General features: G+C 45.1%; 1 protein-coding gene across 1 annotated transcript in view; it reads left to right on the forward strand.

Moving 5' to 3' along the window:
- Positions 1 to 17400, forward strand: part of KDM4C (lysine demethylase 4C) — a 1697337-nt gene that overhangs the window by 1381601 nt on the left and 298336 nt on the right. Inside the window, exon 18 of the mRNA XM_085633463.1 lies at positions 16764 to 16949. Coding sequence (XP_085489589.1) covers positions 16764 to 16949 — 186 coding nt within the window. The remainder of the gene's footprint in view (positions 1 to 16763; positions 16950 to 17400) is intronic.

Consider the following 17400-nt stretch of genomic DNA (forward strand, 5'->3'; position numbering starts at 1 on the left):
CCACTTTCCTTGACAGAACTCTGGATTTTTGTTATTTCCCCTTGCTTTTCTATGTATCAGTGGAATCCTTAAGACGTTCAAAAATTATTCGAAGCTGTCCAGGATCTCCACATCTGTCTTTATATAGTATTTCCAAAGTGGGGATTTTCTCCTTTCCACATCAGCAACTATTTAATGGTTGAACTTTCATCTGAGTTCAGTATGCTGTTTTGACCCTCGCTGTGGGGAGGAGGGGGCGACTTTAAGCACATGTTTTGGTCCTGTGGCGTCCTCAGCGGTTATTGGGGGGAGGTCATTGATTGCTTGACCCAAGTAACGGGGCGGGAATTGGGGGTGGAAATGGGAGTTTGCCTGTTGCTGTGGTTTCCCCACACACCGCGCACGAAAGTCACGAGCAAGTTTTGTGACCTAGGGCTGGTGGTGGCTAAAAGAGAAATTACCATGCACTGGAAGACGAGAACTGGCCCCAGCTTTGCGAGGTGGAGAACTACCTTCACAAAATGGGCGGGTAGCGAGAGTACACTTCGGCTGCAGCTCGCGCTGCGGGGAAATGATGAAAAGGCATTAGACATGGCACATGCTTGGGAAGACTAGTGGTAGACCTCCGGGGGTGGGGCGCAGAAGCGGAGGAGGGTTTTGAAGCACAGGAGCAGCATGCAGCAGAGTAGCGGTGGAGAGGTAGCTGACGGGGCGCACGTGGGGGCGGGGGGGCTTCTCTTCTCCTTGCTGCTTGGCGCCTGATCCTGGGGGTGGAGAGTGGCCCGCGGTAGTTCCCACGGCCAATCACGAGACAGACTTATCCCGGTACCTGCGACTATGGCACACTGACATGCGGGTGGGGGGAGGGAGCATTTGTATTTGGGGAGTGTTGGGGGGCAATGCGTTGATAGTTGGAAGAGGTCTGCACTGTACCATGCAATGGAGTATATTACTAGGAGGAGACCAATGATATGCTGGTCCTTGCAGATGACTGTTGTGATTGACATATGCAATAAAAATTGTTTTTGCAGTATGCTGTTTTGACTCTTGTGGACCAGATTTTATGCATTCAGTGCTTATACTACTCTGTGTGGTGCCTGTCACAGACCTGTTTCTTTGTCACCCAATGCTGTCTTAGCCATGCCCTTTACATTAATATAACCTAGTAAAATTGACATAACTAGCTGTACTATGTTTCCATTGTATGTTGTTGCTAGTAGTTCTGCCAGAGGAGATTGACAGAACTTATAAATTGACTTTGTTACTTCATGGTTATTGAAGCTGAAATGCTGGGTACCTCTTTACGGTTATGTCTGTCAAACACCTAACAGATGTATATCAGGAATAATACCTCTTAACCCAGCAATCTCTAGAAACTGCCTTTTTAGGTAGTATGAAAAAAAACCTTGAATTATTATTTGAAGTGTATTATTCTTTTAACTCTGGAAAATTGTCTCTTCACCTGGGTGCACCTACAGTATGGAAATGTCTAACCTTCACAAAAAGGCCCTCATTACCTTAGCTAAGTCTTTCTCCTCTAGCTAGAGTCTTTAATTCCCTCCTAAGCTGTCAAGATACCATACTTTGATGTTATTAGCTAAACTGGGGTGCTGAACATTGTAATGTGATAAGTGACTATTCAGCATTGTGTACAAGCTCAAGGGGAGGGGTGTGAAGGTGAATCTATTTTCACTATTGGTCCACGAGGTGGAAGAGATGGCTACGCTGTTGTTCTTGATGTGCTATGTCTTTACTGAAGTGGTGGAGTGACAGTGCAACCCACTATCATGGTGCATAGCTTGAAATGCCTTGATTTCTGGTCTATTTTTTTTACACCGCTTAACTTTGTGCCTGACTTACATTGACACCCAGAATTAATGTGTTTCTGCAAGCAGCAAGGTGTGCTGATTAATACTACATTGAAAGTGATCTAGTCGATCTTGTATATGATGATAATGAATTTTGCCTTTGTTTTGAATTGTTGAAGTTTACATTTCATGGGGGTGGGAGAAGCACCTCCTTTGTGATTTTGGTTTCAAAGCCACAAGGAGGTTTAAATCACTGGGAAAATGTTGTATGAACTATTGACGGACAGGGTGGTGACAAGATTCTGTGATTTGTTCAACTAATGTTGCGCTGTAGCCGAAAGATGTGATGAGATGACAAGCAGCTGTCTAGTAGTCTGACAGTGATATGTGGCCGGCTGCATAGAGTTGGAGGTAATCTGTTCCTGTATCTTGCAGACATGATGTTATTTTTAATAGTAGCGAGGCCTTCTCTAATCTTGTGTATGTAGTCAGTTATAGTATGTTGTTGTCTGAGGGGAAGGATGTCTAGAATGTGTGTAAAGGTGGGATGAGCCATGTTTCATAAAGAAGACTGTATGTAACTTCTGTAAGATGATGGTGGCTGCAATGGAAGTGATATGGCGCACTGGGAATGTTAATGGCCATATTGTGTAATGGGTGTGGTGATGAAAATATATCAGCCCTTGATAAAGCTGTGCGTCTGATCGCCATGGGAGCTGTTTTTTTCAGGGCATAACAACTTTGTCATATTGGCCCTGTCTGGAGAGGCATCGCAAAACATCAGAAGCATGCTGATCATTGCTATCTGAATTAATTAATCAATTAATTCAGCATACTACTCTGGTGGCATCACCCACACTGACATAAAAATACTTTCTAAAAGAAAGCACACACACACATGGGCGACAAAAACAGACCTTCTGATTGGCTAATTGCAACGTAGGCTACAAAACCTGCACTGCAATCAACCAGAGGCGAACTAACTCATGAATTCTAAGCACCATGCACCTTAGGTATGGTCCATGGAGCCAGTTAGTGTGTGTACACCATCTTCAAATTGGCTGACTATATTCTTCCAGGGCAGAACTTGCAGGCTGTGCTACAAACCCTTTTTCTGATGGATACTAATATCTGCAGACTCTATAGATGCTTGACTGTATCCAGAATCTTTTCTTCAAAAGTGCTCACACTTGCTGCTAGGTGGCACTGTGTGGGTCCACGTTTGCTCTGTGCCACCCTAGAAGTGCATATAAGCTCCACCCCTGCACACTAACTTCAGTTCTTTTTTTCCACGCCTTCCACCGTGGATCTTGAGCTCCAGTCCCAATCATGTTGCTCTTTTAATGATTTCTAATACGCATTCCAGTATATGTTTAAAACAGTGTTGCAACTGCAGAAACTGATATTGATCATGGACCCTCATGAAGTGTGTCTGGTGACCGGGCTTGGGCCAGACTTGAAGTTGAGTGATAAATGTGCCCTCATGCACCCAGGGCGATCCAGACTGGGCGACAAAGCAGTAGGTTGCCAAACACAAGATGATGTTGCGGCCTTCATGTAAGTCCCACTGCATGTCGCAGACTCTGTATGTCTCCCAAGGCGTTCCTGTGAGTAGTCAATTTCACGCTCAAAGCCCTCTGGTAATTTAAAATCTAAGTCCAAGCACAAACATAAAAGAGCGAAGTGTGACTCAACCCCTTCGCACTCTCTATCTAAAGAGAAGCTGTGAGGGCATCACCATGTTATTTGGATTCTCTACATATCTCCCGTTGTAGAGCTGATTCCTCAGTTGGTCTCAGTGTGCCCTAAATTTCCCAGTCTATTGTTGATGCCACACCAGATTAAAGCCTTTTAGGAGGCCATATTGCTGGTATTTGGAGTGCTTCCGGTTCCTCGTGGGATGCCTTTGGGCCCTGAGGAACCGTGGGGACCCCAGTCTGGTTACTGCTGGCAGATCCATCCTCTGCAGTGTCTGAATCCTTGGGACCCTTTATGGACCTGTACTTAGTCTGGACAGACTTCCAATCTGGCTTTGAGACCTGTGCCGATCCCTTCTACATTGTCACTAATTCCAGCGTCACTAACTCTGAAACAGGATCTGGTGCCAATGCCGGACATCAAACTGACTTCAGCTCGTTCTTGACCGATGTCACTTTATGAAATCACAAATGTACAACAGGTAGCCAATGCACCCTTACTCTGAACCGGTACCTTTGCAAGGATGTACATGGCAGCAAGGCTCCTTTATCTTTGGCTCAGAACAAGGGACACCCCAGGGTGTGAATGATTCCTACCCCCATGCCCCACTACATAGATGATGCTTATACATGGATTTACAAGAGGGCAATGGGCTGGACACCTCTTGTGATGTAGGGCTTGACTCTGCATTTGAACCAACAATGGAAGAAAGTGCCTCCTTTGCTGTTGCGGCCCAGAGGGCAGCTGAGGATCTGGATTTGCAACTGCCTTCTACTGAGACCAGGCTGACAGATTTTCCATCCTGGCCAGCTACTTCTGTCCACATGCTCCCTTTTAACAAGGCCCTCCCTGATACCTAAACTGACATCTTGTTGGAGTCCTAAAGAGGGCACCTGTAATTAGTCAGGTAACCATGCATCACAGACCGTCACCTGGTGACTCTGATTTTCGTACTAAACACCCTGCTCTAGAGAGTCCTGTGGTTCAAACCTCAACCAGTAAAGTGAATTCCCAGCTATTCCACCAGATAGAGATTCCAAAAGGTTTGAGGCTTTTGGCAAGTGTATGTTTTCTTCCACCAGTCTGCTATTGCAGTTGGTTAACGCTGTTTGCTTACTGGATTGCTATACACCTGCCCTGTGGGACATGGTCAGCGAGATCGTGCCTGATGTTCTGAAGACCTAAAGGCCTCTTTGGCTCAGACAATTCAAGATGGATAAAACGCAGCCAAATATGTTATCCGTGCTCGTCTAAATAAAACTGATTTCCTGGGAAGAGCAGTCTGTAGTAGTGTTGTACTTTGCCAATGTGCATGGATGCCTTCCTGAGGATTTTCTGATGATACACAGGCCTCCATCATGGATATGCCCTTTGATGGGTCAAGGCTTTTTGGTGAGAAGGAAGATTCTGCATTTGGGCTCTTTAAGGAGATTAGAGCTATGGCATGTTCCTTGGGTCTGTTGACACCTGCCAGTTTCCACACCGGTTAAAACATGTTGAGACTATTACAGAGACCTCACTTATAGGAAGAGTCCATGTCCCCAACATGTAGCACAGTCACCGGAGTCCTTTCAAGGCTGAGGGTCTGGCAGACTGCGCAAGGGCCATCAAGGACATCAATGCTCTCATTTCTCTTTCCATGCTACCAGACCACTTTAGCTTACCCTTAGTGGCACATGCCCATGTAGTGAGGGGCAAGATCCCTCATTTCCTCCCCAGGTGGCAATCCATCATGCCTGACAGATGGAATTTTTAAATTGATCAACTGAGCTATTGCCTACCTTTTTTTTCCACCTCACCAAATATTCTCCCTACATCAGAGCGATTTCAGATAAGCACCTGTTCATTTTTCTGGAAGAATAAGTTTATTGCCCTGAAAAAATGCTGTTGAGATGGTATCAGACTAGGAAAGAGGCAAGGGTTGTTTCTCTTGCTATTTACTGGTTTTGAAGAAGTATGGGGGCCTATTTTGGACATTCTACCTCTAAATGACTTCCTGCAGAACAACAAATTCCTAAAGCTCACACTGATCTAGATCTGGTCTGCCCTCGTCCCAGGTTACTAAGTGGTGTATTTGGACCTGCAGGAAGCCTATGTGCATATACCTGTCCTGCTGTCCCACAAATGGTTCATTGTAGGGCAAGACCATTTTCAGATTGTAGTGCTCCCCTTTGATCTCACAATGCCCCTTGTGTGCTCGCGAAATTGATGAAGATGATAGCTGCCCACCTTTGGAGGTTGGGGATCCAAGTCTTTCCCTACCTTGACGATTGGCTGTTGGAGGTGGGTTCGCCACAGTTAGTTGTAGACCAGCTCCTGATGGTGGCGAACCTCTTGACATCATCGGGGATCACTGTCAATGAGCCAAAGTTGCGCCTGACTTCATCACAGAGCATTCCATTCATTGGAGGTGTCTTGGACACATTATAGTTCTGGGCCTTCTCTCTGCCGCACCACCTAAAGCACATTCGGACTATGAACCCGATGTTTCAGCCTCTGTCCTGCATGACTGAGAGACCAGATCTGAGGCATCTTGGCCTCTTAAACTCCTGCATCCTTCTTGCACGCTACACCAGATTGACTATGCTGGCTGTGCAATGGAATCGGATGCTCCAGTGGGCACCCCAGCATTAAGGAAATCTGATAAATATCATCCAGATCTGATATGAGATGGCTTGCAATCAGCAATGGTGGCTTTCCAACTGAAATTCGTCCTCAGGTCAGCCGGACTCCCTTCCCCGCCCAGAGCAGATGGTGGTAACTGATGCATCCCTGCTGGTCTGGATTGGTCGTCTGCAGAGGTGGTGATCAGGAGATTCTGGGCTGCATCAGTCTGTTGGAGTTGTGGGTCATGCCTCTGAAGGCTTTCCTGTAATTCATCAGTTGGAGGCTGGTGCAGATTCTAACAGGCAACGCCACTGCCATGCAGTATTGCAACACGCAGGAGGGAGTGGGGACTTATATCCTGTGCAAGGAGTCTAGGCCTATGATGTTGGTTGAAGCGACAGGGCATTACCCTGATTGCGAACCACCTGGCGGCAGTCTGTGAATGCCAGAGAGGATGAGCTGAGCTGGAGGCTTCTGGCAGAGCACAAGTGGTGTCTACATGCTGGAGTGGCACAGAGCATTTTGCTAAACTTTTTTGCCACCATTGAGTATGTGCAATCTCAAAAATGTTGCAAGCTGGATTTTCCGCAAGAACTCTTTAGATGTATTCCAGCTGGAATGGAACACATGACTTGTGTATGTCTTCCTGCCCCTCCCTCTCGTCTCCCGAGTTCTGGTAAGATTGAAAATGGCCACGCCTAAATCATCCTAATGGCTCCGTATTGGGCCTCAGAGTGTAGTTCTCAGAACTTCTAGGCATGATCATCTGTCCTCCGATCAAGCTACCACTTTGCGAGGATCTTCTCTTGCAGTATTCGGACCGGGTCCTCTACCCTAGTCTGTGCAATGTACATCTACTTACGTGGAGATTGATCAGCTGCAACTGATTGCCTTTAGTCTGCCACCTGAAGTGATGAATGCCATATATGCCCCCAGGTAGCCTTCCACAAACTCCATTAATGCCAGACACTGTGACAATTTGTAACCTGTAGTGGTGCTCCTTAGACTAACCCCCTTACAAGCAATGCAGTTGGATGGGATTGTTTCATCTTTGGTGCAGCAAGGCCTTGCAGTGTGCACCTTTAAGGGTTATTTGTCAGGCCTTTCTGCATTTGCCGGTCCAGCCGGCCATGTTCACTTCCCCTGTGGTGAGATTTAATAAAGGTTTGACACGTGTTCACTCCTAAGCCGTTTGTGATGGCACAGTTGGACCTTAACGTGGTCTTGATATTTCTCATGTTTATGCCCTTCAAGCCAATGCATAGTTGCTCAGTGCATATCCTGGCTTTGAAGATAGACTTATTCACTGCAATTTTTCAGCTCATCACATGAGTGAACTCTAGGCATTTTCAGTGTAACTGCCGTACACAACCCTTTGCCTCAACAAGGAAGTGTTGACTCAGGCTGCATTCAAAACTTATGATTCCTTTTCATGCTTGGCAATCCATCACTCTGCCAACATTCTGTACTCCCCTTCACCACTTGAAAGCGGAATACAGGCTCCATCGACTGAACCTCAAAAAGGTTTTGAGCTTTTTATTGATCATACCAAGGACCATCGAACGGATGGCAAACTTTTTGTGGGCTTCTCCAAAGCAAAGAAATGGTAGGCTGTGTAGAAGAGGACCCTGTAGAGGTTAATAGCCCTCAACATTAAGATCTTCTATGCGCTGACCAAGAAGCAGTCTCTGGAATGTCTGAGAGCACATTCTATCCGGTCTAAACCTGCTAGGACTACGTTAGCATGCAGTGTTACACCAGGATGCGATGTGAGCTTCAGTGCAAAGGTTAACAAAGTATGAATGCCTTGAGAGCCAGGAGCAATGGGAAGGACATTTTACCAGCTTGATCCTGCAAGACTTTTTGGTCTGAGTCCAGTCCACAAACCCTCCACCTGGGGGGCTACTGCTTTGGTATCCATTCTAAGGTGAGCAATCCATGGTTAGAAGTATCCATCAGAAGTTATCTAACTTTGGTAACACTCTTTCTGGTGGATAGTCTATTTAACTGCAGATTCCTCTCTACCCTCCTACTTCTCTGTTCTGTGGAGTTGCCACTTTTTAACATATCAAAAGGTCCTAAGCTAGGAATCTGCACACTGGCACTACTGATTTGTTCATGCTTTGTGAAAGAAAAAATTGTAAAGCACTGAAAGAGCAAGAAACTGACATGAGCAGTGCAGTGCTCATATGTGGCTTTGCTCCGTCACTTCCAGGGTGGTACAGAGCCAACGCCGAGCTGCACTGTACCACCTAGCGGCACGTGGGAGAACAGCTGAAGAAAATTATCCAGATGGAGTATGGCGCCTGGGTGAGGCATCTGTGATTAGATAAGGATTTACTAGTAAGAACATTACCAAAGGTAAGTAACTTTTTCGTCTCTGCCTGCCTCAGGGTGCCATGCGTTCCAGCCTGTATCGACTGAATGGTGACAGCAGCGATGTGCTGTAGCTCAAACCAGGATTCCTAGTAGCACCTACATTTTACTTCACTGCAGCCTTAGGTCGACCAACGTTATTTGTGCCCCATGCAGCATGACATGGGACCTGTACACTCCCACCCTGTTAACCTCTTCCATGCTCATGACGAGCTGGACTCGTCATGGCACACAGTGGTCATGTGCTCATGACGAGTCCAACTATTCATGAAATATCGCCTGGGAAATCCCAAGAGGCTCATTTCAGTTTCCCTTTCTACGTGCTCAGGGGGCTATCTCAGCCCCCTGAGCACGTAGAAAGACGGGAGAGGTATCGTTGGAAAGGGGAGAATCTCCCCAGTGGATCCCTGCTTGGGGATCACCACAGGAGGGCGATCCCCAAGCAGGGATCCACCCACTAGACATCAGGGAGGGGGGAGCGGCCCCTTGGGCAAGGGCCTTTGCTGCCCCCAATTTAATTTGGCAAAATGTAGTCTTTTTACCCCCCCTGGGGGACAGATGGGGGCAGGAGCCGGGGGAGAAAATAGCCCACTAGACACCAGGGATTTTTTTAGAAAGTAAAAATAAGGGTGGAGGCTGCCCAAAACGGGCATGCCCATGCCCCCCCCCCCCCCCCCCGCAATCATTACAGTCATGTAGTGAGGAGACATCAAAATGATGTCACCTTAGGTTTGCAAGGGATTCTGGGTAACAGAACCTGGTGGGAGGCAGTCAAGTCACCCTATCCTGGATTCCCCTGGGTGTCTAGATTTGAAAAATGTATAGGTTTGCTAGGTTTCCCTAGGTGCTGGCAGAGCTATGGTTCAAAAACTACAGCTAGACACTTTGCCAAAAAAGGGTCATTTTTCACTGCGAAATTGAGGTGTGTCCACGTTGCGTTTTGCGCCGTTTCCTGTCGCGGGCACTAGGCCGACCCACACAAGTGAGGTATCATTTTTATCGGGACACTTAGGGTAATTCAGATTTGTAAAGCAACTGTTATTACCTATTGATTTTCAACGCTTTCCTTCCTTCCAAATGAAAGACATTGTGTAAAAAAAAAAGCCATTTTGAAAAATGACTGATATTTCTCATGCTAGTATGAGTGTTCCCAATTTTGAAAATGTGCAAATATCTACTGTTTCTAAACTCTATAATTTGTTGCCATTTCAGAAATACATAGGTGTCTTTCATACCGATTTTTCCATGTATACATTTTCCCACAATAATTGATATATACCCGGTACATAATAAAAAGCCATTGCAAATTGATGCTCAATTTTTGACTCTGGGTTCGTCGGGTTCTTGGTGAACCTACAATTCCTATATATCCCCACAACCAGATAGGTCCAGCGGATGTAACGGTATATTGATGTCCCTTAAAAGGTGTGAAAACACCCCATGACATCGGAAGCCGCCTGGATGACCCTTTGTTTTGGTTTTTTTTGGAAGGGAGGCTTGGTGAGGCAGAGTGCCTCTTAGATAGCTCTGGGCACCAGATCCCCGCCCTCTCCTCACTCAGTTTTTTTGTAAATTGACAGGTATGGACCCCCACATGACCTGTAAAATTGCTGTTCCCCAAGATAATGCAACTTGGTTGACTTAAGAGCACTATATTAATTCTATTAACACACAATGACACTGGACTTCCCACTAACCTTGTGTTCTGGAGCAGCGTGTTGCCCCCCTTAAAACGCTTCAGCGTCCTGTCAGGGGTAGTAAGGGCTATATAAATCCAGTTACAGTGACACTATGCTGTCATGACGCACCCATGCCACCTACAAGCTACCTCAGAGCTACATTTGAATGGTACCCGGCTGCAGCGTGGAGCTGGTGTGAGCGCTTTTGCCAGAGGTGATTTTGGTTTCCAGTCTAGTTACTGTGGCTTAACTGGAGGGTTGGGGGACCGAGGAGAAGTGGTACTTCAATTACTTGTAGTAAGTAGTGCCAAAACACACAACAGAAAGAGAGCAGGAACCCTTTATAAAAACGTCATCGAGGGCATGGCTGGAAATGTCTTTGTTCCATGCATTTTCTGAACGTCTTTTCGTAAAGAACTGTGTACACGTGCAACTCTCTATGCATATAAATACCAGCTTGGAATCCCAGTCAATCTCAGTATAAGCTCTTGCTATCTCCGATTTCAGTGGCATGCAATTTCTAACTTGCAAGACAGATCCAGAAACTATTTTTACAGGATTAATTTTCTTTACGGTGCAGCCCATGTGCTTCCTGCAGCATAAAAGTGGGAATGTTGATCTCTCCCAGGTATCAACAAGATAAATGAAGTAATTTAAAATATTTTCTATGCCTCATCTGTCCAGTCACATGCTGTCGGTAGACTTGAGCTGAAAGCGTACACAGAGAGAGCAGTATGATTTTTCAACTAGAATGGTTTCCCGTCTTTCGGCGGGCTTGTACTCTAGAAAGGATATTCTTGTTGCTGGCTATTCAGGATTTAAAGGTAATAGACCACATGTTTGCGTCTCTGGAGTGCAAAATTCTTAGACAAAAAATATTTTAATGCAAACGGACCGATAACAGAGTTAAGACGAAAGTGGCATTAGACAAAAAAATATTTCAAATCAAACGAACGATAACAGAATTAAGATGAAAGTGGATGGGTTTATTATATGTTTTTACTTTACTTATCTGCCTTCCGTAGAAGGGCTTTACTTAGTTATTGCTTTGAGGCATATGGATTTAAAAAATGAATTTATAAGTTGTCCTGTGAATAGTGCTTTTCCTGACAGTACACACCAGGTATAATTTATAACAACATGGGGTTGAAACTTGTCTTAAATATTTACTGGATGCAACTCCGAACTCTGCTTATAAACACTGTATTATTTGAAACTAAGTGCACGACCACCAAATGCAAATGGGAAAGTACAAGAGTCAAACGTATCTTACTTATTTATACTCAGGTTTCACTCTAAATTATACATCTCACCTTGAAAAAGTGGTTTTGTTCGCTGGCCGAATCACGATTTAATATTTACTGCTTTCAGTGTCTTGCATAATTCTGCAAATGCTTTGCTTGCATCAGCGCCTTCATGAGATACTGGTGGCTGCATTTCCTTGCCAGACCAACAGCGGATGCAAACTGACCAATACCAGCCTTGCCGCGTTTGTCTTGTGTTGCATGTAGTCCTTCAGGAATGCATGATTTTCTTGAATGCTGCTCACCCACCTTGTGTATTCAATTCAGTGGTCACCTTGTTTTCTGCGGCCCTAATTGGATACAGGAACTACAAACATTTGTTTACCTTATATGTTTGCTTTATAGTAAGTAAATGCAAAACTAGAGTTGTGAGACCCTGCATTGTGATTTCATGTCAGTTACTCTGGAACTTTGCACTTAAAACCAGAGACAAAAACCCACCAGGCATAAACAATATGTAAAATTGACTACAAATTCTTGAGTACTGGTCGTATAAGTAGTTCAAACGGCAGCTAGCTGGTATCTGTACCCCTGCTGTTAAAGCCAGACACCAATTAGCCCTACCCTGAACTGAGCTATCTCAATTTGTCATTGAGGGATTGCCATGCTAACTGACTGGATTTAAACATGAAGGAGATTTATTGGGATTTAATCGCCTAACTGCCCAACTCCACCTTGCCAGAGTGCACTCACCATCTGGAGGAGGGACCAAATGAACTGCTCTGTTCTCTGAACCCGCATTGGACATCTTTGATTGACTAATGAAAACGTGCATCCTTAAAGCCTCCGCACGTTCTACACTGTGAAGAGTCCCTATTGTTCACACTTACTGTCTATGAAATGGAGCCTTCTACTTTACATGAAGAAACTTGCACAAAGGCTCAACCTCCACACAGATTCCCTGCCTTCCTGCTCCCTCCCCTGCTTTATCCTTATCCACCAATTGTTGCCCAGGCTGAATGGCCCTGTCACCAGCTCCTGGTTCTCCAACTCTTCTTCACCGTGTATGTATTGGATTAGAAATGGGGGCATACATGCATAGCTCTTCCCCTATCTAGACCTGGCGCCTCCCAGTGCCTATTTATTACCTGCCCTTCATTGAAGGAAGAAAAAGTTAAATGAAGGACGAAAATGCTCAAAGGCTGGCCTGTTTGCCAAACCATGCCATTGGTTATCACCCTTGTAAGCCTGTAACAGCGATCAACATGCTAGAATTGGGCACTACATCAAACTGCCACTATGGGAGATTGAGTTGAGCAGATCCAGCCGTTTAAAATGCAGTGGTGTTATGGATTAGGAAGGATGGAACGAAACACTTGAGGTTTAGTGTAGGATAAAGAAGAGGAAAGTCCTTTAGATAGGAATGTACTGTGCACTCTTAAGACTGCACTTGGTAGCTGCTAGCAGAGGCAGATTGTTGATCTGAGCGATTTAATCTACAAGGCCATTAAAGAAGCTTGTGTCAAATGGTCTTATCCTCGACTTTAATGCGATGGTGTCGGAGGTAGGGTTGTTACCAACTAAGCTGTAGAAGGGTCTTGCATGTCCACATCTTTAATCAGTTTGTCGAAGGATGGACGCTCATGGGCGTGTGAGTTGCTTTCAATACATTGTGGGAAAGCACTTTGTTGTGGTGGATTAGAATGAATGAACAAACCCCTCCTGTCTTGTGGCTAAATACTCCGGGTGCTGTACAATGAGAGGACCAGTTGTTGCCTGCAGTGCGGCATAGAGGGTTATCAATGTGGAGCATGATCCTCTACCTCCAAGGTGAAAAGATGGAAATTGTACAGGCTGGTGTGCTGGAAGCTCCCTACTTATTTTAAAAGTAATGTGTACTCCTGTTGGCAGGCTCTTCAAAGTGTCAACATGTCTTTTTAATTAAATAATGTTAATGCTGTTACTGCAGCTTAGAAGGGTTATAGGACGGTTGTTCCTGGTGCTTCAGCACCTAGCCGTCTCATTCATGGAATTCAAACACTGGGGCCATGGTATTTTACACATCCTCACCTACCTTGCCACTCTGCGACCAAGAGTTCTTTTGTGAGAATTGTATTTATGGGAACAATTGAGATAACTGTACACCTAAGACTTTCACTAAAATTAGCCTTTCCCCACATTTTCCTAATTTTACATATACATAATGCAAAATATGGTGGCTATATGACTCGTTGAGCCCCCCCCCGCGCAAGTGAACTGTGGTGTTTCTTTTGTCTGACTTCTATATGCTATGAGGGACAAGGCATACCCAATTGTTTTCTCTACCCCAGACTTTATTGACCTTGGAGCCTTTAGCAGCAACAATACAGCAGAGTGAGTCATGATCCGTAATCCAGCAGGAGTCTCAAAATTGTTACTTTATGCTGATGATATACTACGCTTCCTTTCTGCTATCAACTCCTCGCTGCATGCCCTTTTGATGGTGATAAACAGCTTATCCTGTATCTCATGTTAGAAAATGAACTGGGGCAAGAATGAGGCACTGCCTACGTCCAGAATCACTAAATAGACATCCATTGAGGAATACAGCTTCCAGTTGTTACAGAGCTGGCTTAAATACTTGAAGTCTTTGTTAGAGGAGGCCTCAAACATATGGCGGAAATTAATGTAACCCTACATATTACCAAAACTTCTGATGATTATGTGCATTGGTCTCAACTTCACCTATCACTGGCGGCAGGGTTCAAGCAGTTAAGATAGTGTGACCCCGCATTTTAACTACGTGCTGGGGATGCTACCAATGACTATCTCATTACTTAACATCCGCACCGTAGGCAATAAAATTTAATCTTTTGTATGGGGCAGTTTGAAACGGAGAGTGAACCGCTCCAGGTTGACTGCTGGTTGAATGCTGGTAGTCTGATGGACTGGGCCTGCGCGCATAGCATACTATTGTGAAGTATTACATCTGTCATAGTTGTCGTACATGTTCCTTGAACTTAAAACATACCTTTCTGGGTGACACTTTAACGCAATCTGATATGGAGTTATGCCTAAGCTTTCTTTCTTCTTTGCCAAAACCACACCTCCCCTCTGTTGACTAATAACCCAATAGTCTAGTCTTTGGTTAGATTGTGATTAACAGTTCATAAACCACTAGGGATAGAGGTTAAGAGCCATCAAAATGCTGCCATCTGGCATAACAAACCTATCTGTATAGAAGAACCCTCCAAAAACTGGAAACTTTGGATAAAAACAAAGATTTGCACACTTGAATAATTACTGACAGACGGAGTATTGAAACCATACAAATCTTTACAAATGGAGTTTGGCCTACCGGCCTCCCTGTATTGACACTACCCGCAGCCGAGTTCATTGCCTCAAGAGCAACTTCCCTTGGACCTCCCTAAGTCTGCTTTTTTTTAACACATACTTTTAGAAATAGTTGAAACATCTTACATCATTAATCATTCGGTGTTACAGCTTATGATACGTGCTACACATATATTTAATACTTACAATTTAAAACTTTAGCATGTGTCTCATTAGGATATCTCAATTCGCGTCGATGAAAGATATGTATAATCAGAACCTCAGTGTTGAAAAAATATTCTCAAGAAATCGGTCCATTGTCACTTTATCTCCCCAAATTCCCACCCTGGATACCCCACCCACAGCTATACCCTCCCAAATAACAAACTCTGAACATAGCCGCCTATGAACATTCCGTACTGCCAGGGCACAAACCCTGGTGAATCAAACTTAATGATGGTGCAACAAATTCTCCGGGGGAACGAGGAAGGAAAAAAAGGGGGGGGAATGTTCAGTGAGGGGGGATGGAGAGGACAAAGTCAGAGTCACGAACTATCTCAGGAGGGGGGGAGAGGGAAGAAGAGGGGGGAAAAATAGGGGTGGGAGGAGGGTGGAAGGGAGGGAACTGAAAATGGGGGAGAGGGAGAGCCACCCCATGCCTGCATCAGCACCTATCCAGGTGCCAGACTTAGTTAAGCTTCTCCAGCTATGGTGTAAGGGGTTCCACTGCATCATCGACTGTTAGTGCTTTAAACTGCTCTATTAATTGATCCCATTCAAGGGAGATCGGCCTTTTCCGCAGACCCCCGTATTCTCCACGTCGAAGCGCTTCCCAATTTGCTACTGTCCATCGAATAACCTCATCCCTCCACTTGCCCTCCCTTGGTGACATCTGAGCCTTCCATCGTTGTTATTAACCGTTTGGCGAGCATCCAAGTCAGGCCCGCAAAGCGACGTAACAATTTTGCCTTCTTGGTCAATGGGAAAAGTCCCAGTAAGCATACCTCAATTTTTATCTCATGGAGAGCACTCCGTTGACCTCCCTTAGCCCTCTATACTGGGGCTTCCATAGTGATATCTGGGAACTATAAAGTTCTGGTAGACCGCCTGATGCTGACTTTCGTTCCCTTGTTGTTTCTCCAAGGTCTAGGGGTTCTAAACAGTTTTTCTTATTCTATGATGAACATAAATTGAACATAAATAAGTGAGTGGGTGTAGACCACTCTGAGTTTGAGCTGAGATTTGCTTTCAAATATTGGAAGAGGAGGACATATGCATATAATAGACTAAGTTGGCTTTATTCCACAGATAGAATTTCCGACATAAGGATAATATGTTTAAAATGAATGGTAGCTAATGACTTTGAGGAGTGTCTGTATCTAATGTCAACTGAATTGGTTAGAAAAGGGATGGCCAGTAGCGGCTGCTACAGTTCGGGAGTGGTGGTGGTGGGTAGTGGGGTGCGGGACGGAGCAGAAAAAAAACCACTTACCTGGGCCAGTCGGCCACCTCCTCTTTTCTGTCCTCTTCTTCCTGTCTCCACTGGCTGCAGGAAGCATCCAGGCTCCCCATAGCCAGTCACAATGCTACAATGCAGTGTTGTGATTGGTTTTAGCGCCGAACCACAGCGCTCAGACTGGGAGTGGGAGGGTTTGCATGTTCCTTATCAGGCTGTGTAATGCAGCGTGGTGGGGAAGATGCAAAGTGCGCTGGACTGTTTGGCTGGCAAGAGTGTGCCAGCCAAGCAGTCTTGCGCACTTAAGGAGTGCAAACCACTCCTCTCCCTGCTCTGGCCAGCCCCGCCCGAGAGCTGCTGACTTCAATGGGAAAAAGAAAATGATAACGATGTTATTATCATTTTCTTTTTCCTATTGAAGTCAGTGGGGCGACGCTGTTCCGCCTTAGCGGAGGAGCGCCCACTGGGAATGGCGTTTGATCATGGCATTTGAGGGTAGTGTTTACTCTAAAGCGATGTTGTACAATTGGCCACAATGTTTATATGAAAAGAGTGAGTCCATATTGCAAGTGGTTTGATAGAACACTGTTTTTTCTCTCCGCAGAAGTGTGTATTTTGCAAACAACGGATGGCGACCTTCTGCAAGCCATGTGTCCAGTGTTCCTATGGGCTCTGTACAACTTCCTTTCATGTTACCTGTGCCCATGCTGCTGGAATGTTCATAAAATATAGTGAGAAACCTCCAGTGGTATACTTGACATGTTTCAGACATAAAAACAATCAATATGTGGTAAGGATTCTCTCTGGTTGCTACTATTTTTGACTCATTTTGTGTACGTTTTCAAAATATCACAATTGCTCATGGGTACTTGGCGAATACTCTGGACCTAGCCTGGTGTAAGCAACCTTTCACCCATGCATTTACGTCTTAAATAGCACATAACATGTTAGACAGAATTATGGTGTTTCTTGCCCTGAACCTGGGATTTGCAAACATACGATCACTCGTTTCACAATCTGTCCTTATTTTAATTCCATACCTGACACACAACAGTAGATATTGCATGTAAAGTACAGGATGGAATCACTACCCTTCTGACAAGCTTGGAAGTACTGGTCTAGCAGTTAAGAGCCTACCCGACTGCTTCTGCAGCAGGTGGCATTTGAGATGAGATTCTGGCAAAGTAATACTGCCTACCTTTTAAATTTCTGTAGGCATGCAACGATTCTACATGTAAAAC

Source organism: Triturus cristatus, chromosome 2_1 (genome assembly GCF_964204655.1).
Source record: "Triturus cristatus chromosome 2_1, aTriCri1.1, whole genome shotgun sequence".
Taxonomy (NCBI): Eukaryota; Metazoa; Chordata; class Amphibia; order Caudata; family Salamandridae; genus Triturus; species Triturus cristatus.